The sequence below is a fragment of the Myotis yumanensis genome, unplaced genomic scaffold, assembly GCF_028538775.1.
Source record: "Myotis yumanensis isolate MYYU_CA2020_CCGP unplaced genomic scaffold, mMyoYum1.0.hap1 SCAF_3, whole genome shotgun sequence".
Taxonomy (NCBI): Eukaryota; Metazoa; Chordata; class Mammalia; order Chiroptera; family Vespertilionidae; genus Myotis; species Myotis yumanensis.
In genome coordinates this window covers 26,107,839-26,130,437 of record NW_027223754.1, presented here as the reverse complement: position 1 = coordinate 26,130,437, position 22,599 = coordinate 26,107,839, and the positions used below count along the sequence as shown (strand labels likewise).

The following is a 22,599-nucleotide window of genomic DNA, read 5'->3' as shown; positions in this document are numbered from 1 at the left end:
TTGGAAAGCTAAACTGTACTTTGTTGTTGCAAATTGTTTTAAATTCTTGCTACTGTGTGCTTAATTTCCAGTTTGGTCTTTTCACAGGAATGATTGTGGCTAGTTTTCTTCCAAATTATCTATCCAAAGGCAAACAGATCATCTCTATACACATCATTTTTCTTTTGAAGACCACATACTACTCTCACATGAAGAACTAACTTTCTTTCTATTAATATGCTTTTATCTGTCCTCTTTGGGAAATAAAAACCTTTTTTTAAAAAAAAATTCCTGTATGTATTTCCATTACAAATAGCTCCCACTTTACTTGAGAATGCATTACTCTAGGATGGAAAATATCCTTTCTAATAGATTATCTTCTATCTCCAAATTTCTCTCCTAATTTGGGGCTGGGGCAGGGAAGTAGGGTGATCCAGTAAATCTCATCACACCACACTTATGTTATCAGTGTCAGTGCTAGGATATTGAGTTGGCCAGACCACCATATAAACATATAAGTTTTTATGTTAGTACTGAATAGAGACAGTCTAATAATTAGAGTAGAGACAATCTATAGAGATAGTAAAGTATATGTTGAGGTATAAACACTCAAGACTTGAGTTGGGGGGGAGGGTGTAGAAATTCCACCTTTCTTAATGGCTTAAAATTGTTCATTCACTATCAACTTTCTTTTGTTTTTTGAGTCGGTAACTGCTTGTACAATACTGCCATGGAGATGCAAAGAGACATCCTAGAACAGTATATACAAGGGAACATATTAATAAAATATATACAAAGGCCACACACAAAATGCCAAAGTAATGTAAATGTAAAGTAAATGCAAATGTAAAAAAAGGGGAAGGATGGAGGCAAATGGCCAATACAACAAAAGTTTATAAACATCGAAGTTAAGGCAGTGAGAGGGTGGTCTTCAAAAGGTAAAACTGGGATTAAAATGAGGTGTTAGGGGAGACAGCCTATGCAGGAAGCAGATAAAGGTCTAGGAGCAGGAAAACATACGCAAAGTTATTACGCATTTAGTATGTCTTTTCATTTGTCATTTATGGCCTTTCCAGTGAATGCAGTAAAAAAAAAAAACAACCCACAAAAAAAAGTATGACTCAATCTCTGCCTCAAGGAGTTTAAACTAGATGAGAGAAAAGACAAAGAAACACAGGCAGCCAGCAGAGGACAGTCGGGCCATAAAAAAGTGCCAGTTCATGGTTCAGCCATCATTTCGGACAAGAGCAACGCTGCACGGGGCGAGCAGACCGACGGGCACTGGCCTGAGACAGACCGCGGCTGCAAACTCAGATGTGTGCCACGATAGCCGAGTGACCTTGTGCAAGTCTCCCGACCCTGGTTTGCTACAAAAACGACTCTGGTTAAGGTCCAACAAGTCTCTCACTGTGCAGACTTGACAAAGAGCTTGACGCGGTGTCTGAGCTCCTACCCTCTCCCCGCTTCTCCTCGCACCCACTCTGCTCCCGACCGAAGGGAGGAGCGAGGTGTGTGGGGTGCGCGAGGCGAGCAGAGGGAGAAGGATGGAGGGAGGCAGCCTCCTCCTGGCACCTGCCCACTCCCCGCCCACCCGGCTCCCGGCCTCAGGTTCCGGGGGAGTCCCGGTGCCAGTGGGGCGAGGGCTCCGAAGCGGGCAGGGAGGCCCTGCTAACTGTAAACACGGCCGCCATCCAGAGTGCAGATTCCGCCCGGCCGCCGGATTTCCGGACCGCACCGACACCACCCCGCCCGTGCTCCCGCCCTCAGTCTCCCCAGCTGTGTAATGGGGACACACCATCTCCTCTCCCGAGTCTCCGGCCGAACTAGCCGCGTGAGAAAGGCGAGAAGGAGCCCCGAGCTGCTGGCCTCCAGCCCCACCGGGTCCTCCTCCCACTTCGGCTTTGGCCTTTTGTACCCGCCCCACGTGACCCGCCCGGCCGGCTCTTCCCTCCGATCCCGCCCCGCCCTCCGGCCCTTCCCGGCACTCGGCCGGGCGACTCCCGCTCCGCGGCCGCCCCCCTCCCGCGCTCGCTCCCCCTCCCGCCCCCCCCGTCGCCTCCCTCCCGGGCTGTTCCCGCTCCCTCCCCCAGGCGGCCCTTCCCTCGCGTCGCTTCCCCTCCCCCCGCGGCTGTTCCGCCGCTTCGCCGCCCCTCCCCCCGGCCGGAGCTCACTGTCTCCAAGATGGCGGTCGTGTCAGTTTGGGGCATCTCCGCGGTCCGGCCCGGGTCCCCGGGATTCCGGCTCTCTTCGGCCCCGGTAAGTAGCCGCGGGGCCACCCCCGACCGCCTTCGGCCGTCGAGCCCGAGGCGGAGCCCTTCCGGGGCCCGCCCGGCCGCCTCGCGGGGTCGGCGGGCGGCTGCAGGCCCCGCCGCGGCCTGCGCCGCCTCCCGCTGCTCTGCGCCAGGCCTCGGGCTGGGGCACCGCGGCCGCCCCCTCGCGCCGGGCCGGCGCCGGGCGCACCCCGCCCCGCGGACCGCGCGCAGCAGGCCCGACTCTCCCGCCGCCCGCCCGCGGGTCGGGCGCCGCCGGGGGTGCCGGCGGGCGGGCGGGCGGGCGGAGAGCGGCCCAGGCCGCGAGCCTCGGGCTGGGCTGTGCTGTGCCGGCGAGCCCGCTCTCCCTCGGGGGCGCACCCACCGCAGCGGCCCCACCTGCGCCCGGCCGCCCCTCCTGCCCGCGCTCCGGCTCGGGGTGCGGAGATCCCGGCGGGGCCGTGGCGGCCAGTGGGGGTGACAGGCGGGCGGGTGTTGTGGTGCGGAGGAGGCAGCACGTGTGGTGTGGTGTCTGCCGGGCTGTCAGCCCGGGCGCCGGGAGGGGAGGCGGCGGGCGGCCTGTCAGCGCCGGCCGGTGTGGACCGGAGCCGCCCGACCTGTCAGGCTGCCCGGGCAGCCCGCGCGTCCCGGGCCCTTCTCGGAAGCGGCCTCTGCGGAGCTGCGGATGGGCAGGGGCTGGGAAGGGGAGATCCGCTCCTCGGAAGCCCTTCACGTGATTTCATTGTTAATTTAGTCCTCGGGTTCTGTTTCCAGTTAGTGGGAGCGGCGTGCCCGCTGGCAAGCGGCCGGGGGGTGCAGTTTCAAGTTTTCAAGTTTCTTGCTCTTTTGAAAAGCGAGCGCGAAGAGGTGCTTGGGGGTGGGGGATGGAGCCCGGGAAGGGCCGTCGGAAGCGAGTGGTGCGTTCTCCCCGCCGGCTGGTGTCCGTGCGGAGCTGGAAGTTCAAGTCTGCAGGCGCCTTACTTTCGGGAGAGGTGGGGACGGGTCGCTGCCATTCATTCCTTCACCGGGGAGCGTAATCAATTAGGGTGTTGCTAGTTTCTTCAACTCAGGTGGTAGCTTCTCACTTCGCTCAGCGTTAATGTCTTCATAATTAACTTTCCTAGAGTAATAACACTGTGATTTCTATCCCCTTGAGACGCTCACCCAAATGAAGGATAGAGCGCTCTCAGGGGGCTTCTTTTTAGTCAAATAACTTAAAAATAAATCTTGGCTCTTAAGGCTTGAGTATTTCTTTAAGCCTTTTCTTTCCTATCATGGTTAGCAGGACGATTTCTCTCCTAATATCTTTTGGTTTTCCTTTGGATTTTAATGTCACTCTTTCACTCTTAATAATTGCCGTGGGAGGCATATCTTTAGCATTGTTTATGTTGTAATGTGAATGCTCCTCAGAATAAGAGCAGAGGTCTAAAAACACTGAAGTTAAATTTATTTTTTGGAAGTAAAGGAGTTATTTAGATTGAGACTTCACTATTTTGGTGATTTTTTTAAAAAGATTTGTGTCTGCCAGTTTCTTTTGTCTGAAAGAATAATGACTTTGATCCTGGAAGAGGCAGTATATTTATATGTTTGTGTTTTACTTATTAATGTTTATCTCTGGACAGCAATCTTGAATCTCTGAGATCTCTTTAGACCCACAAACAGGGAATACATTTTTTTCTATACCGTACATTTCAAAATCTGTAGTGTGTGCATTTGAACACAGTGCTTCTGGGCCTTTCCCATTTCTGGTTTATCTGTAGATTAATTATAAACATTTTGACAGTTGTTACACTCCCTCCAAATATATTGAAAATGTTTGGCTATGAGAAGCTATTGGCATGTAATTCTTAAAATTTGAATGGAATTAGATTATTTAAAAATTCCTTAAGTACTTTTCACACTTAACTATTTTCAGTATTATTTTTGTTTTCATTTGGAATGTTTAAAGTAATGTATTTAAAATATGAACGCGATCTGTGTAAATTCTACTTGTTGTTTCTTTAATACATGAAATAGTTAAAATGTTCTCAGTGGTTTTCTTATTGACTGTTTTTATCCAGTCTGAATGTCTGGAATTTTAAAAGATAGAAGATTCACTCTTACTTTCATTACAGGATTCTTTCTACTAATCCAGATACTTGTTGAAGTGCTGAATAGTTTCTTGGGGAAAGATGTCAAGGAAGAGTTTCAGTTCATAGACTGGTGAGCAGAGATCGTGGAGCAAAGAACAGCTAGCACCCTCTGGTTACTTGTAGCCTAAGGTCATTCATAGTGCATCTCATTTTGTTTCCTCATTGTATCCTAATTATTCAGCTTTTTCTTTTCTTTTCATTTTTATCCCAGTGGTTTACATACATGATTGTTTTGGAATGTTGATAGAAACATTAAAACTTCTACAGGTGCTTAGTAAACACTATTTGATTGTTTTTAAAGACCGGGATATTTCTTCAGTTACAGCTTATTCACAAAATGGGCCTTGATAGAAAACTGACTTTGTTTTAATTTTTTTTCAGGCATAGATGCACATTTTCCTGCTGGGAATGAGATGTTCTTGAATTTTTACAACTTTATGAAGAGACGCATATGTGGTGCTGATGAGAAACCTATTGGAAAGCTTGAAAACATTTCAAATAAGTTATTTAGGTTTCTAAAGTAAAGTGGGAGGCATTCTATTTTGTGAAAGGAGGAAGGACTTAGGCCAGAAAACTTGTATGCTATGGTTAACTGGTTCCCAGCCTCCGAGAATGTTGTTTTCCATGGTGTAAAACTTACTCAGCATCAGGATAAGGGATAACGACTCTATGGATATACGAATCCTTCACCATGGTAAAACTCGCTAACCCGCTGTATACGGAATGGATTTTGGAGGCCATCAAAAAAGTGAAGAAGCAGAAACAGCGCCCTTCAGAAGAAAGGATATGCAATGCAGTGTCTTCATCCCATGGCTTGGATCGTAAAACTGTTTTAGAACAACTGGAGTTGAGTGTTAAAGATGGAACCATTTTAAAAGTTTCAAATAAAGGTCTCAATTCCTATAAAGATCCTGATAATCCTGGGCGAATAGCACTTCCTAAACCTCGAAACCATGGAAAATTGGACAATAAACAAAATGTAGATTGGAATAAACTGATCAAGCGGGCGGTGGATGGCTTGGCAGAGGCCGGTGGCTCAACTTTGAAAAGCATTGAACGATTTTTGAAAGGTCAGAAGGATGTGTCTGCATTATTTGGAGGCAGTGCTGCCTCAGGTTTTCACCAGCAGTTCCGATTGGCTATTAAACGTGCCATTGGCCATGGCAGACTTCTCAAAGATGGACCTCTTTATCGGCTTAACACTAAAGCAACCAATGTGGATGGGAAAGAGAGTTGTGAGTCTCTTTCCTCTTTACCTCCAGTGTCACTCCTTCCACATGAAAAGGATAAGGTGAGAATGGTATATGCATCAGTGCTTATAGAGATGATTATGTATTATGCTGCAAAGTCCAATTTCTAGGAAGTAATATAAAAGTTACACAAGTTTGGTGTTTGGAGACTTGTGAAATAATCAGCTCTGTTTTTTTACTGGTGAGTTCTAGGTATGAGAACTCAATAGATGCTAATTGTTCTGATACTTTAAAATGTTCGACACCTAAGATTTAAAGTGTAGACTATTATCTACCTAAAAAAAAAAACAACGTTTAGTTTAGAATTAAAAAGTGGTATACAACTTTAAAATTGTTGCATAAAAGTTCTTATAATACTGTACTGCTGGAAGTTAATGAGCAACCAAGTGCTGGAGAAATGCATTTGAAACAAGCAGGTGGCTCTAAGAACCTGTATTCTTTCCTTTTTTCCATTTTTGTTGCAGATTATCAGTAGATAGGAATGAGACTGATTCTCCTGACCCATAGTAATAGCTAAGCAAATTTTGCAATTTTTATTTTTCCTGTTTGTATTCTGACCTCTGGTCGTATATTATTTCTTTGCTTATAATGAGTCCTAAATATTATTTATGACAGGTGTAACTACATTGGTCAGGAATATAGTATCCTATATGTATTAGTAAAGTTCTGGGGAGTTGGGAGTTTTGATTCACAGATGATATACCTTCCTGTGCTTTGTTTTATGCTGTTATTTTTGTGCAGTTGGAAGTATTTCTTCTTAACAGTAAATTTTGGTCCTTAAGTAGATATTTGGGGATGAGGAGAAGAGAATTTTGTTAATAGCTGTTTTCTTATATTGACCTAGTGTCCTAGCTGTATATTTATCTCAATTGCTCTGAATTGTAGTTCTGTGGAAAGTGGTAGTAATTTAAGTTGTTGTACACCTTATATACAATAGTAAAATACTCTTCATTTTGCTTAAGATCAAGGAGTCTGCTTCTAGGATCAGAAGATTGTAAAGTTAACATTGAATATAGGGTGTGGCAAAAGTAGGCTTATAGTTGTGAATATGCAAAAGAGTTTATTCTTATAGTATTTACTAATTATTTTCCATATGAACAGCTTTAAACCTACTTTTGCCACACCCTGTATAAAATATTTAAGATTTGATCTAAATTTACTGCAGTTAATAAATCTCACCTATAGAATTTTGTTTAAATAACAATTGAAAATTAACAGTATTTTTCTTTGAAGTTTTTAGCGATCTATTTTATTGTTAAATTTTCTCTGTGAACTTTTGAAAAAATAGAAACTTTGAAATAGAAACATTATCTTACTGTTATTACCCTTAAAATGATTCTCATAGTGAATCACTTTCATAAAATAGCTCTGTATCATTTGAGCATTTATTAAGAGTGTTACTGAATATTCAAGGTGGAAAAATGACTAAAATGCTTTATTCTGTTCAGTGTTGTAAGAACTCTTATCTGGGAGAACTATTTCTTAATGACATATGGCTGAAATGAATTGAAATATAACAATTGATACCTACAACTATTTTTAATGGTGTACCAAGTTAATAATTGCATGGAAACGGAATACTTTGTAGTTTAGAATGAATTCAGTGTTATATCTGTGAATTGGGTATTATGAATTCTTGTTAGAACACCTGGTTGCTTGCTTGTATTATAATTTCCCTTGCTTGAGTTAGATATTTTAATTTAAAAAAATTTTTAGCCATATTTTTAAAAGGTAGTCAGTCAGTGTAGTGTAGTGCAGTGCAGTGTAGGACAAATCTGAGTCCTATTATCCTAGGGTTTTACTTTTCAAAGGGACCTTGGGAACCACCTAACCCAACAATCCTTATTTTGCAGCTGAGCAGAGTTGAGAGATCTGTTGGTGTGCTTTGGTTAGAAATGTGTTTTTGGTTACTAACTTTAAAATATGTAGTGTTGTTAACCGAAGTAACTAAATTTGTAGTATACATTTGGGAAAATTGAGTTTCATTGAGTAGACTTCTATGAATGTGTACTAGTCTTGGAAAACTAGTTTCATGATAGTATCTACAAAATTAGAGTTGATAGGATCTGTATTTTTAAATGTAGCCTTATTTTCAGTGGTGAATTTCCTGAGTGACTTTCCCTGAAGATATGAAAAGCTCATATTCAAAATTATAATACAGTGAACTCTAGGGTGAGGAATTATTCCTCCTCTAAACAGATAACAGTGTATGTCTTCTTTTATTGTATTTTAACTACTTTCCTTCCTCTTTTTTAAACTAGCCAATGGATTCTTGTGTAGAATTGATTGGCTTCCTGTTACAAACTTAGATATTTTCAAAAAAATTATGTATTTTTGACAGTGATGGAGAAAGGAAAATATAGGCCAGAAGTAGCTTCACTTTTAGGCATTAATTCAGCAAATAGGTATTGGGGGTATATGGGTCAGGCATTCTGCTTAAAACTGAAATGTCTTGAAACTAAAATGGTATTATCTTCTGTGGAATGCAAATATATATATATTGGCCTGGTCAGCTGTGGGGTGAGAGATGAAATTCAGGGACTATATAGAGTGACTTGAGCAAGTTCTTCTTTACTTTTTTCTATATCAATTCTAACTTTGTATTTATTTATTTATTTTTCTATTTTAACCTTTGGAAGGAACTATAGACCTGTATGTTAGATTTTCCGCAGCTGAGGGTGGTTTTTGCTCTTTTCAATGAGATCAGCTGTGTAGAAATATTTTAAGAGTTTTTGTTAGACACTTGAACTTTAAGTATGTTTTCACATTGATAGTGAAAAGAAACTGTGGGATACTGTGATTTAAAAGTTTTATCCATGTTCTAGAGAAATATCTGAACTAGCATTAGGTTGTAGTAGTTAATTAGTCATGTTTTTACTGTGTGCTAGACATTACTTTAAAGCTAACTTTATTAACTCATTTAATCCTCATACAACTCAGTGAGAGTAGGTACTGTTATTTTTTACAGATGAAGAAACTAAGGCATAAAAGAAATTCAGTACCTTGTCCAAGTCAAATATTAGGTGACAGAGCTAGAATTTGAACTTGGGCAGTCTGACTGCAGATTTATTATATAATAGCTATACTTACTGCTTCTTGGGAGTTATGTATAATGCCTATCACTGCACTCAAATACATAATTATGAATGTTCTTTGTATTAATAGCATATTCTCTAATTGTGAAAGGACACTTCCTCCCTCACTGCATTCACTGTGCCCTTTTTTCTCTCTTTCTATCATAGAATAAATTCTAAAACTGACTTTGAACCAGTGATAAAAATGTATAAGAAACTAGAGATTATGAATAATCTAGTTTTGTATACCTATGGTCCATAAAAAAATAGCTTGTCTATATAACATTTTGTTTTATTCTTTTCTTAAAAAATAATTTCTAATCTTATTAATTTTTATCTTAGTTGTCACTAAAATTTTGTCATTTGCAGAATGGGTTTGAATGCATGGCTGTAATAGAGTGCTTTCATTTGGGACAGAATGTTGCTTTCCCTTAAACCAGTGGTTCTCAACCTTCTGGCCCTTTAAATACAGTTCCTTATGTTGTGACCCAACCATAAAATTATTTTCGTTGCTACTTCATAACTGTAATGTTGCTACTGTTATGAATCGTAATGTAAATATCTGATATGCAGGATGGTCTTAGGCAACCCCTATGAAAGGGTCATTCGACTGCCAAAGGGGTCGAGACCCACAGGTTGAGAACCGCTGCCTTAAACTGTGGGATATAGGTGAGGGTGATAATGTGTAACTGGCTTAAATAACAATTTCTTCCTTGTAGATTTCTTTCTTTTTGAAATATAAATATTACTACCAGATAATTTGCTCAATTAGTTCATTTATTCATTTATTCAGTCAACATTTAGATGCTTACCATGAACAGTGCATTTAGGATGTAGGCTTTGTCAGAGATTAAGGCAGACAATATAGAGTCCAGATTATTTTGTTACTGGAATTTGGCATTTTAAATTCATGGAATAAGTGGGAAGTTAGATTTTTGGTGTAGGGATGCTGGTTAGAGTGGAAATATGTTTTCACGTTACTGAGTGTTAAAAATGATAAAAGTTTTGATTTAACTATTTGGAAATGGCCTATAATTTATAGTAAAATTGTTTCACATTTTACATGTTATAAAATTGTTTATATTTTTAAGCTTTATATTTAGATATCCTGTTGCTATGAACAATTACTCTTTCATAATTATTTGTGCTGTTAAATTCAGGGATGGCATGCACTTAAAATACAAAACAAAACAAAACAAAACACCAACTCAAACCATCCGAAAGCAAAAGATGCTACAAAAATGTTGAGAAGAGATAAATTAATAGTAAATAAGTGGGAAAAATATTTCAATTTAAAGTATACTAGTATAAGATTTTTTTATGAGTATGTAAGCAAGTGTATTTTGTATTATTGGGAAACTATTTTGGGGGAAACTTTTTTAAATTACAAGTTTTAATTCTTTTGTTTATTGATTTAGAGAGAGAGAGAGAGAGAGAGAGAGAGAGAGGGAGATTTGTTTTCCACTTATTTGTGCATTCATTGGTTGATTCTTGTATGTGGGTTGACTGGGGGATCAACCCACAACCTTGATGTATTGGGATGACAACCAATTGAGCTACTGGCTAGGGTAACAAGTTTTTATTCTTATATCATGGAGATAGGAATGGAGGACGATGCTGACATAGCAGTCTTTAAGTAAAGAAGGATTATTTTAGAGAAAATTACCCTAACCTTATGTAGTGGACCTTATTTTTTGCATCATTGTAAAGACATAATGACATGGATAATGTACATTTTGTAATGTTACTGAGTTTGCAACTGATTGATCTCGATTACAATTTTTTACACATTTTTTACATTATACCATTTTTTGGTGAGTCTAAATGTTCTGCAGCCTGAGAAATTAAAAATTTGTTATTAATAAGTCATTGAGGTGTAGATTAAGTATAGATGTACTTAGGAACTGACTGTCTCAGTAGACTTATTCAAATAAAAAAGACAAACATAAATTTAAAAGTAACTCTGGCAGAGATGTTTGTAATGCAACATATGTTTAAGTACAATCAATTCTATAGATATTTTTTGGTCTTCTAATTAGCCTATGAGCTCTGTGTATTTTGTTAATTTTCAGCCCATAACATACCCTGAAAGAAAATTTGAGCCACTGAACAACCTTTGGTTTAGTCATTGCTAACCAAAACTACTATACCCAAAAGTCTAATGCACATATCTAAACATTTCTTATATACTTAGAGCAGTGGTTCCCAATGTGGGGCACATGCTCTACAGGGGGCGCAATTTGATTTTTAAAGGGGGCAATTTGAGAATGAGTTATTAACAGTGAATTTTTTGTATTATGGTTCTAGGGTCTTTATGTACAGTATATAAATATAGTGACATTTATGCATTTCAGTTCTCTATTATGTTTTGAAACTTGCTATTTTTTTCATATCACTTCATATTACTATTTTTTTTAAAACAATTTCTTAGTGATTTCTTCCTCAGTACTTCAACTGTAATTTCACTCTTTTATTTTTCTCTTTCATGGATGCTGTGTTCTTTGGAAGCTTGTTTAGACCAAGTTAATGGCCTTTTAGGCTTCCTTCACGTGAATAGGAGTTCACTTTTTGAAGAATTATATGTCACGGGGGGCATCAGGATTTTTAGAGATGCTTAGGTAGGGCATGGCCAAAAAAAGGTTGGGAACCACTGACCTTTACTCTGTCATGGGGTAACTTCTAATAAATGGATGAAATAAAGAGAAGAAATTAATAAAAACATCATATACCACAAATTGCTTTAGGAATAGAGATCTAGATGATCTATGCATCTTCACCTCTTTCTTTGCCCCATATCAGCAAGTTAAGAGAATATAAGCAGTTGCTTATAGAAACCTATCAATAGCTAACATTTGTTAAAGGCTAACAATGTATTGGGCATTGTTCTGAGTGCTTTAACATGTACTTTCTTAATGAAGTTTTAAAAGAACTTAACATGGTTAAGTTTTATAGGCATAATATATTTATATAATAGCCCTTTAATAACATTAAATAATACAAAATTTTTTAAAAAATATATTTTATTGATTTTTTACAGAGAGGAAGGGAGAGGTATAGAGAGTTAGAAACATCGATGAGAGAGAAACATTGACCAGCTGCCTCCTGCACACCCCCCACTGGGGATGTGCCCGCAACCCAGGCACATGCCCTTGACCGGAATCGAACCTGGGACTCTTCAGTCCACAGGCCAACGCTCTAGCCACTGAGCCAAACTGGTCAGGGCCATTGTCTTTTTCTTTATCCTTGCTGCCTTATTATTATTATATATATTTTTAAAAATATATTTTATTGATTTTTTACAGAGAGGAATAGAGAGCCAGAAACATCGATGAGAGAGAAACACAGATCAGCTGCCTCCTGCACACCCCCACTGGCTTTCTATTAATCTGTGAAGTAATTCTTATTAAAGGCATTAAGTATGGGTGGATTCGGTGTATACAGTTTGGGCCCTGGCTGAGTAACTCAGTTGGTTAGAGCATCATCCCAATATGTCAAGAGTGCGGGTTCAATCTCCAGTCAGGGCACATACAAGAATCAGCCAATAAATGCATAAGTAAATGAAACAACAAATAGATGTTTGTCTCTATCTCAAATCAGTAAGCAACAACAATAAAAGTATATAGTTTATCATTCATTGTTATGTATATACTAGAGACCCGAATTTCATGCACGGGGGGGTGGGGGGGGGGTGTTGGGTGTCCCTCAGCCTAGCCTGCACCCTCGCCAATCTGGGACATCCCTCTCACAATCCGGGACTGCTGGCTCCCAACCGCTCGCCTGCCTGATTGCCCCTTAACCACTCCCCTGCCAGCCTGATGAACACCTAACTGCTCCCCTACCAGCCTGATCGCCCCCAACTGCCCTCCCCTGCTGGCCTGATTGCCCACAACTGCCCTCCTCTGCCGGCCATCTTGTGGCTGTGGGTGCCTCCATGTTTGAGGGCGTGACAGTCAATTAGCATATTCCCTCCTTATTTGCTGTGGGTGCCACTATCTTTTGAGGGTGGGACAGTCAATTAGCATATTCCCTCCTCATTGGCTGTGGGTGCTGCCATCTTTGCGATGGTGTGAGGGTCAATTAGCATATTCCACCTTTATTAGCTAGGATAGTATCTTTTTAAATTTTTTTTATTAGTTAAGGTATTACAAATGTGTCCTCATCCGCCCTATTAACCCCCAACCTACCCCCCCCCCCCCCCACCCCACACACACACACTCATGCTCCCATCCCCCTGTTGTCCATGTCCATTGGTTTGGCTTATATACATGTATACAAGTCCTTCGGTTGATCTCTTCTCCTTACCCCCTCCCTCCCCTACTTTCCTTCTGGGGATTGATAGCCTGATCGCTCTTTCTCAGTCTTTGGTTGATTCTGGGTGATTGTAATACTAGTACTCAAATCTTAAAGGGATGGTAGTAGATAACATCATGTTTGCCATTTTTATCTTTATAGTAACAGTTTATCTCTGCATATTACTTTGTCATAAAACTTAGCACATATATTAGAATAGTGGCAAATAAAGGTTAGATTGGGCTCAGTTATTTATAAAATAACTAGAGGCCCAGTGCACGAAATTGTGTATTGGTAGGGTCCCTAGACCTGGCTGGTGATCAGGGCCGATCGGGGCCTTCCTTTCAGCCGTTGGCTGGGGCCTGCCTTCGTTCTGCGCCGCCCCCTGGTAATCAGCGCACATCATTGAGAGTGATCGAACTCCTGGTCGAACTCCCAAGGGAACACTTTGCATATTAGCCTTTTATATATAGAGATTGGTGGTTTTAAGACTATTGGTAAAACTTGTTAAGGAGAAAATAATGTAGAAAGAACATCTGGGAGCTAAAAACTGAAAATCTTTGTGTGAAAGACAGCTGATTCCTTTGCTGTTTACTTCTTGTGCTGGAGAGGTGGATTCCATGTATGTGGGAGGTTATTATGCTTATATTGTAGGCTGCTTTTTCCTCCGAGGAATTGTGAACTGTCCTTGACCTAGGAGAGCTGGTGTTAAATGTTGGTTTTCAATTCTTTCTGCTTAGTAGAGAGCGGATTTTTCTTTTTTCTTAGTCATTGACCTACAGTGAAGCATTTAACTTAAATTTTCTAGAGCCTGTAACAGAACTCTTGGAAACATTACATTTTGTTTGTGTTGAATGTGATGCTGTGCTTTAATGGTTTTCCAACTTTTCTATTTGGGACATCTTTAAATACCAGTTTAGATCCTCTTTCACTGTTTTCCTGCTTTAGTTATCACAATTCTTCTCATGCGAGTCAGTTTTCTTGAATTTTATTACATAAATCTAAAGCCCTGTTCTTTCTAAAGCAGTGGTCTTTTTTTTAAATTTTTTTTTTCCATTTTTTTTTAATCTTTATTGTTCAGATTATTACATTTGTTCCTCTTTTTTCCCCCCATAACTCCCCTCCTTCCAGCTCCCACCCCACCCTCCACCCTCACTCCCCACCCACTGAGTTCATCCATAGGTGCATGATTTTTGTCCAGTCTCTTCCCGAATCTCCCATTCCCCTTTCCCCCCCAAGAATAGTCAGTCCATTCCCTTTCTATGTCCCTGATTCATTATAGTCACCAGTTCATTCTGTACATCAGGTTATTTATTCACTTGATTCTTAGATTCATTTGTTGATAGATGCATATTTGTTGTTCATAATTTGTATCTTTACCTTTTTCTTCTTCCTCTTCTTAAAGGATACCTTTCAGCATTTCATATAATACTGGTTTGGCGGTGATGAACTCCTTTAGTTTTTCCTTATCTGTGAAGCTCTTTATCTGACCTTCAATTCTGAATGATAGCTTTGCTGGATAAAGTAATCTTGGTTGTAGGTTCTTGGTATTCAGCACTTTGAATATTTCTTGCCATTCCCTTCTGGCCTGCAAAGTTTCTGTTGAGAAATCAGCTGACAGTCGTATGGGTATTCCCTTGTAGGTAATTGAGTCTCTTTCTCTTGCTGCTTTTAAGATTTTCTCTTTGTCTTTTGCTCTTGGCATTTTAATGATGATGTGTCTTGGTGTGGTCCTCTTTGGATTCCTTTTGTTTGGGGTTCTCTTCGCTTCTTGGACCTGTAAGTCCATTTCTTTCACTAGGTGGGGGAAGTTTTCTGCCATTATTTCTTGAAATAGGTTTTCAATATCTTGCTGTCTCTCATCTTCTGGGACTCCAATGACTCTGATATTAGTCCGCTTAAAGCTGTCCCAGAGGCTCCTTACACTATCTTCACACTTTTGGATTCTTTTTTCATTATGCTTTTCCAATTGGGTGTTTTTTGTCGAATCTTTGGTTTGATTCTTGCACTCCTCTGGTCTGCTATTGGGTATAATATTCTTTATTTCAGTCCGTGTATGCTTACTTTCTAATTTCTTTATCGTAGCATCGAGGGTCTCATTAGTTTTCGTGAGGCTCTGCACAAATTTATGGCAAGCCCTCAAAATTGCGATTCTTAGCTCCATATCCTCCATTTCTGTCATGTTTTTTTGTCTCCGCATCTTTTATGCTTACTTGGTGCACCCCCTTGTGGTCTCTGTGCGCAGTCTTGTTCTAGCGAAGCCTTAATTGTTGTAGTTAACACTAGAGGGATTTGACCATCAGGCCGACTGGCGGTGGAAATCAGCTGTGGGAAAACTTCAGTCCTCAGGGGAGGTGCTAGTCCAGCCCTTGCCTGAGGCGGTCGGCAAATGGTTGTGCGCAGGGTTTGGGCGGGGCGGGCTCAACAGGGCGGGGGGGGGGGGGGGGAGGGAGCAGCTATGGCCGCTCTCAGTCCGTCCCCAGGGGCTCTGCCTCTCTGTCCCAGCAATCGCTGCAAACCTCGGAGGGGCCGTAGCCAGACAGTCCCGCTTCTCCCGTTTGAGTCTGGGTCCCTAGAGACTCGCCCGGATCTGTAGCCCAGAGTCTGAGATTCGCTCCTGATTGAAAACGACAATCGCGCCCTCAGCCGCCAGCTCGCTTTGCGCGCGCACCCTCACCACCGCACCGCCGTACCTTTAAATTTTCCACACTGCGCCTCCGCTGAGTGTCGGAATGCTGTTGTTTTTGCTTCTAGTTGAAGAGACTCTCCTCAGCCAGCCTTCCCGTGGTTCTGGTTGATGTCCGCTCCGACTTTTAGTTGTATTTTTGAAGTGGTTGTCCACGGCGGCAGTCTCCGGTGTTTTACCTATGCCGCCATCTTCGATTCTATCATTGATATCTAAAGCAGTGGTCTTGACACTAAATCCACTTTAGAATTGCCAGAGGAGCCTTAAAATAGTAAAGACAAACCAATTAAATTATACTCTAGCAATGGGGTCCAGATTTCAGTTTTGTTTTAAGTCTTCGTGTGCATCTTATAGCCAGGCTTGAGAACCACTGTTCTAATGCTAGAACCAACATCTCTAGTATAATGGGAAGTGGCTTAGGAAGTTAGGGGACAGAAGGAGTAGCTACTTTTTACCTAATAATGGAAATTCAGACAAATACAGGAAAAAACATCACACTTCCTTTCATGAGCACACTTTGAATCCAGGACAGTGTACTTCGGAAACCGAAATTCTCTTTTATCCTACTCCCTGACCATAACTGCCCTGACCTTTCTCTACTAATTCCAACTGTACTTGCTCTTTTATTTCATCAAGGTCTCAGACAGTACATAGTTTCAAGAAGGGTCCCCTATGTGATTCCAGTGGGTGCCCACCACTCAAGGTTGCCTTTTCTTCTAGTTACTTGGCATTCTGGTTTATCACTTTAGTTACTTTACTCTTGTATCTAATCGATAAACCCAACCTTGAAATTAAGCCAACCATTTTCTCTCTCTGCTCCTATTTGGGGCGGTTTATCATTTTGATGAAAATTGCACAAACCATGTGGTGAGGTGTCACTTAGAAATATGTGACCTCTGTGTCTGTAGTCTTGTTCTCTTGCAGCAGTTCAATATTTCCTCCAACCCTTTTGCCTTTCTCATTTTTAACAGACACTGCCATATTCTACTTCTTCAAATAGAATCTTTGTGGCCAAATGAGCTCATTCAACTTATACCTTCCCACACTAACCTAAATACATCTGTACTTATTGTTACCCCCTTGCTACCTTTTCAGAGGATGTAAAAGAAGTGTCTTGTCTAGAGCTAATCTTTCCATTTACGTGCAGGATCCTGTTCTCTCCTATCTCAGGGGGCTTGTTCCATCACTCTTTGCCCCTTAAGGTGGGGAAGTGTCAAATTAAAATAAAAACAATAAAAAACCACTTCAGATCCTTCTCTCCATCTACACTCTGTCTCCTTCCCTTCATTTTGAAGCTGCTGCTGCTTTTTTAAAAAAAGGCTATATTCATTCCAAATACGTTGTAATCTGACCTTTGTTCCTTGAGCACCATTAAGAGGACTTGTGAACAGTTTTCAGTTTTTGTCTTTTAGCATTTAGAACTTGTTGACCATAGTCTCTCCTCATTTGACCTCTAGGATAATTCTATCTTCCTAGGTGTCTTCCCCTGCTCCTTCCATTTTTCTGGTAATTCATTTTTAGTTACTGGCTTTTTATCTTTTGCCTTTCAAAAAATCTTACTTGTTGGATTCCCTAAGGTTCTGTTCTTTGCCCACTTAATTGTTTCAACTTTTCTGAGTTACCTCTAGACTTATCTCCTCTATATTAAATTCATTTCTGAATCCAAATATCTCTTTTTCACTCCGGACATCTCTTTCACTATGTGGTGTCTTATCCCAGTCACTCCAAATTCATGATGACCCAGGTGGAATGTATCACCCTCCTCCAACTTGCTCTTCTGATTTCTTACTGTGGTGGGAGACATTGCCATTGACTCTGATTACTAGTTATCGCCTATACCTTATTTGCACCTCTTTTGGATTCAGTTCTAGTTCATCCCCAACTTTTTTTTTTTAAATCCTCACCAGAGGATGTTTGTTTGTTTGTTTTTTTAAATCAATTTTAGAGAGAGGAAAGGGGGGGGAGAGAGAGAGAGAGAGAGAGAGAGAGAAAGAAACATCAATCAGTTGCCTCCCGTATGCATCCCGAATCTGCAACCTGAGTATATGCCTTGACCAGGAATCAAACCCTCCACCTTTCAGGATGTGGGAGGACACTCTAACCAACTGAGTCACACCTGCCAGGGTTCATCCCCATTTTTCCTACTTCTGTAACATCTCTTTTAATTAACCTCTTCTCCATTTTAGCTGCTACTTTTTTAGTATAGGTTCTTGTCATTTCTCTCCTGATTTACCCTAGTAGCTTCCACATTGGTTTTCCTTCCTCCATCATCGTCTTCCTCCAGTTCCCATCACTGCCAAAAATGATTGTATTAAAACACAATTAAGAACACAGGCTCAAGATCCAGACTATCTGGATTTGGGTCTCATATTAGCACTACTTGTTTTATGACGTTGGATAATTTGTTTAATCTTTCTTTGCCACATTTCTTTCTGTAAAATGGGGACTATGCAGTGCCTATCTCATAATGAAGTTGTCAAGATTTAATGAGTAAATACACACCAGTGCTGTCTAATCGAGCTTTGTGCGATAATAGCATAATCTTTATCTGTGCTCAGTACAGTAGCCAGCTCTTGAAATGTGGCTGGTTGACTGAAGAACTAAATTTTAAATTTTATTTAATTGTAATTTAATTGAAATAGCAGCATATGGCTAGTAGCTGCTGGGCAGTACAGAATACATGAAGTCCTGTGCTCTATAAATATTAGCTATTATTATCATCTTTCTAAAATTAAAATTACTTCTTAAAACCCTTCAGTGCCAAGTTCCATGGCATGGTATGTGATTTAAAAAAAAATTTTTTTTAAAAATTTATTTCAGAGAGGAAGGGAGAGGGGGAGAGAGATAGAAACATTAGTGATGAGAGAGAATCACCAATCGGCTGCCTCCTGCACACCCCCACACTGGGGATCGAGCCCACAACTTGGGCCTGTGCCCTTAACTGGAATCAAACCCAGGACCCTTCAGTCCGCAGCCCGACACTCTATCCACTGAGCCAAACCAGCCAGGACTAGTATGTGATTTTTAACTTGCTTCTTTACCCCCTGCATTGTTTCAAACTTGTCTACTACTATATTTTTATATGCTCTCTATGTCCCACTCTACCAGTGGCTCTCCAAATGTGGTCCTGGGACTAGAAGTAGCAGTAGTGTCACCTGAAAACTTGTTTGAAATGCAAATTTTGGGGCCATATTCCCGGCCTATCATTTCACAAACTGGGTGTGAGGTCCAGCAACTTGTATGTTGATAAGCTCTTCCTCCTTTGGAATCAGATGCTTACTAAGGTTTTAGAACTGTGTATTTCAAACTACTTACAGTTCCTCAGATCCATCTCATTTTTATTTTCTCTTGCTTCTGTGTTTCTCTCTCATTGGAATGATGATCATTCTTTCCCTCTGTCACCAACTAGCACTAATTTAACCTTGCAGACTTAGTTTAGGCCAGCGGTTCTCAACCTGTGGGTCCCGACCCCTTTGGCGGTCGAACGACCCTTTCACGGGGGTCGCCTAAGACCATCCTGCATATCAGATATTTACATTACGATTCATAACAGTAGCAACATTACAGTTATGAAGTAGCAACGAAAATAATTTTATGGTTGGGTCACAACATGAGGAGCTGTATTTAAAGGGCTAGAAGGTTGAGAACCACTGGTTTAGGCATATACTCTTTCTGCTGCTTTCTTCCCTTTCTTCCACCTATCCTGCTTCCAAGCTGATTCAGTTCTCTTTATGCCCCTCCTATCTTGTACATAACTCCATCATAGCTTGTTTTACATTGTATGCGTTAGCCTCTCCTATTAGACATTGAATTTAGGATCTTGTTTTTCACCTTTGTATACCTGTTTATCTAGCACGATGTCTGGTATACTGTACAGGTATTTATGGAACATCTTCCAGGTGGCAACATAGTGATTAGGTCATGAGTAAAGGAAATATAGTCCCTGTGATTAACACATAGTGGTAAGTTCTCTGGTGGGATAAAACAGTGCGGTGGAAACACAGCGGGTGGGAGATGTTAGGGAAATCTTCACAAAGGAAGTTACATGTTAGAGGTTAGTGAGGTGGGGAAGCACATGGGTGGGGTGGGAAAGAGTTGTTCCTGCCAAGGGGACAGCGTGTACAAAGGCCTAGAAGCAAAACATAGGCCCATAATAAATGTTTAATTGAATATGAATAAAATACCAAATCACATGTCTAACTTTTAGAACTTGGTTTTAAAGTCACTACTCTCCCCAGTAAACATTCATTAGCATTTTATATGGCTAAGGTATGTGATAGGGTAACCTCCAAGCCAGCAGGATACATTTATCTTTTTTCTTTTTAATGGTAGAAGAAAGGATATGTTTTATCTGAAGAATTATTCTACAGGGTAACAGCAGTAGTGGCAGAGGTAAACACATTCTTCTCATTGCATAAGAATAGCCCAAGATTTTAAACAAAGAACTTCAAATTTAGAGCACTAACAAAGCATATCATTAAGAAGGCTGTAAGGTGGCCAGCATGAAAACCACAACTGTTGTCACTTGATATTGGCTCTTTTTGCTCTTGTTGCTGCCATCCTAGGCTGCCTGTTGCTCTCAACCCTCATTTGAAAGAGCATCAAGGCTTTAGTAAATGTACTGTGTAAGCTCCAGCTTTTAGTTGCTGTTGAATACCTGCTTTTGTCTGTTTGGGATTTTATATATGTAATTTTCAGTAAAAACTCATCTTTTACTCTCTTTTTTTAAAAAAAATACTTTTAGTGATTTCAGAGAGGAAGGGAGAGGGGGAGAGAGAGAGATAGAAACATTAACCCCTAGAGTGCCGGGGAGCGCGATCTCGCTCCTCCCGTCTTTCGCCAAAAGTGCCAGGAGCGCTACTGCGCTCCTCCTGCAGGGTCCAGTTCTAAGTCTGCTTTTATTAGTGATGATGATATTGCTAAATATATCAATTCTTGCTGTGAAGATGACGATTTTGTGGAAGATATTGAATATGTAACTTCATTTACTTGCGATTCATAATTTTTTTCCTAAACTGCTGTAAAATCAGCAAAAATGCCTTGGCAATTTTAGCATAGTTCCTAGGATATTGGTTGGCACTCAAAGGGTTAATGATAAGAGAGAATCGTTGATCAGCTGCCTCCTGCACACCCCACACTGGGGATCGAGTGCACAACCCAGGCATGTGCCCTGACCGGGAATCGAACCCTGAGCTCCTGGTTCATAGGTCAACAACATCAACCACTGAGCCACGCCTGCAGGGCTCATCTTTTACTCTATTTGAATGCTTTACAAGTGGGTTGGCTCCATCATCTATCTTTGAAAGAATGAGAAAAATAATTTTATTTCTGATAATTTAAGCTAAGCAGAGAACTCATAACTTCAGCCAAGAAAGCCAGAGAAGGAAAAGGGGTAAAGTCTTTTTCTCCAAAACTTTATCTGGATGGTTATAACATGTTTCTGAAGTGTCTCACAGATTTTAAAGGATTTTGCTTTCACGTGTATCTATAATAATAATAGGGTAATATGCTAATTAGACCAGATGTCCTTCCGGACATCATTCCGGACGAAGGTGGAGCTGGAGGGAAGCCGCCCAGGTCCTGGGTGCAAGGGGAAGGAAGGCCTACTCTTGCATGAATTTTCGTGCATTGGGCCTCTAGTCTTATATAACACTAGGAGCCCAGCATACGATTCGAAATCGTGCGGCACCGCCCACCCTTGAGTCACGGGTCTGGCCCTGCCTCCCTCTCCGGCCCTTGAAGCAGCCGTGGCCGCTGCTGATCAGGCCCTCCCCCCAGCCCAGGTGTGCGGAGGCCCCTGCCACCCTGCCCCCGATGCTGCACATACAACCTCCTACTGTCCGGTCGACCCGTTATGGCATCCTGGTTAATTAGCATATTTCTCTATTTTATATATACACCAAGTGGCCAGATTATTATGACCACCTGATGTTTGTAGGCAAACTAGCTATAATTTTGCCCTGAAGTTGCTAGAGGGCTAGACCATTATAAATAGGGAAGCAGGTTGTTTACCACGACGGTAGAAGTGATTTTTTTCTGAAGATATGGGTAAACACTGCAATTTAACAGCCTTTGAACATGGGATATATATATATATATATATATATATATATATATATATAATGTATTATATATATTTATATGTGTAAAATATATATAAATTATATATATGTATATAAATATATATATTTTGAGTGGCCAGATTATTATGACCACCCCATCAGCACTTCATTGGGCTACCTTTTGCCTTCAATACTGCGGCAGTTCTTCTCGGCATTGACTCCACGAGATGTTGAAAGGTGATGCGAGGAATCTGACACCATGCCTAATGAATAGCACTGTCCAGTTCTGTGAGATTTGATGGTTGTGGAACCAGCTGCCTGATGGCTCTTTTAACTTCGTCCCACAAATGCTCAATTGGATTGAGACATGGTCATTGTGGGGGCCACCTAAGCAAGGTAAAGTCTCCCTCATGTTCTTGAAACCACTCCTGCACAATATGAGCACCGTGGCATGGCGCATTGTCTTGTTGGAAGAAGCCATCTCCATTGGGATACGCCATCAACATGATAGGATGAACTTGATCAGCAACGATACTTAGGTACGTTGTGCTATTCAGACATTGTTCCACATGAATTAAAGAGCTCAAATCATGTCAGGAAAACATGCCCCAAACCATAACACTGTCCCACCAGCTTGAAGGGTTGTACTCATGCATGTGGGGTGCATGCTTTCATGCTGTTTCCGCCAAATTCTCACTCTGCCATCTGCATGATGCAACTGGAAACGTGATTCATCGGACCACATGACTTTTTTCCAATGCTCGACTGTCAAATCCTTGTGTTCCTGTGCGAATTGGAGACATTTTATCTTGGTAACTGCAGACAGCAAAGGTGTTCGAACAGGCCTTCGGCTTCCATATCCCATATGATGCAGTGT

The 22,599-nt window shown here is 41.2% G+C and overlaps 2 protein-coding genes across 2 annotated transcripts in view; one reads left to right on the top strand and one right to left on the bottom strand.

The window, feature by feature from the left end:
• Positions 1-2,233, bottom strand: part of AP3M2 (adaptor related protein complex 3 subunit mu 2) — a 63,748-nt gene extending 61,515 nt beyond the window's left edge. The window contains exon 1 of the mRNA XM_070408468.1: positions 2,151-2,233. The gene's annotated coding sequence lies outside the window, so the exon portion shown is untranslated. The remainder of the gene's footprint in view (positions 1-2,150) is intronic.
• Positions 2,149-22,599, top strand: part of KAT6A (lysine acetyltransferase 6A) — a 127,018-nt gene continuing 106,567 nt past the window's right edge. The window contains exons 1-2 of the mRNA XM_070408465.1: positions 2,149-2,235; positions 4,742-5,651. Coding sequence (XP_070264566.1) covers positions 5,052-5,651 — 600 coding nt within the window. The 5' untranslated portion in view covers positions 2,149-2,235; positions 4,742-5,051. The remainder of the gene's footprint in view (positions 2,236-4,741; positions 5,652-22,599) is intronic.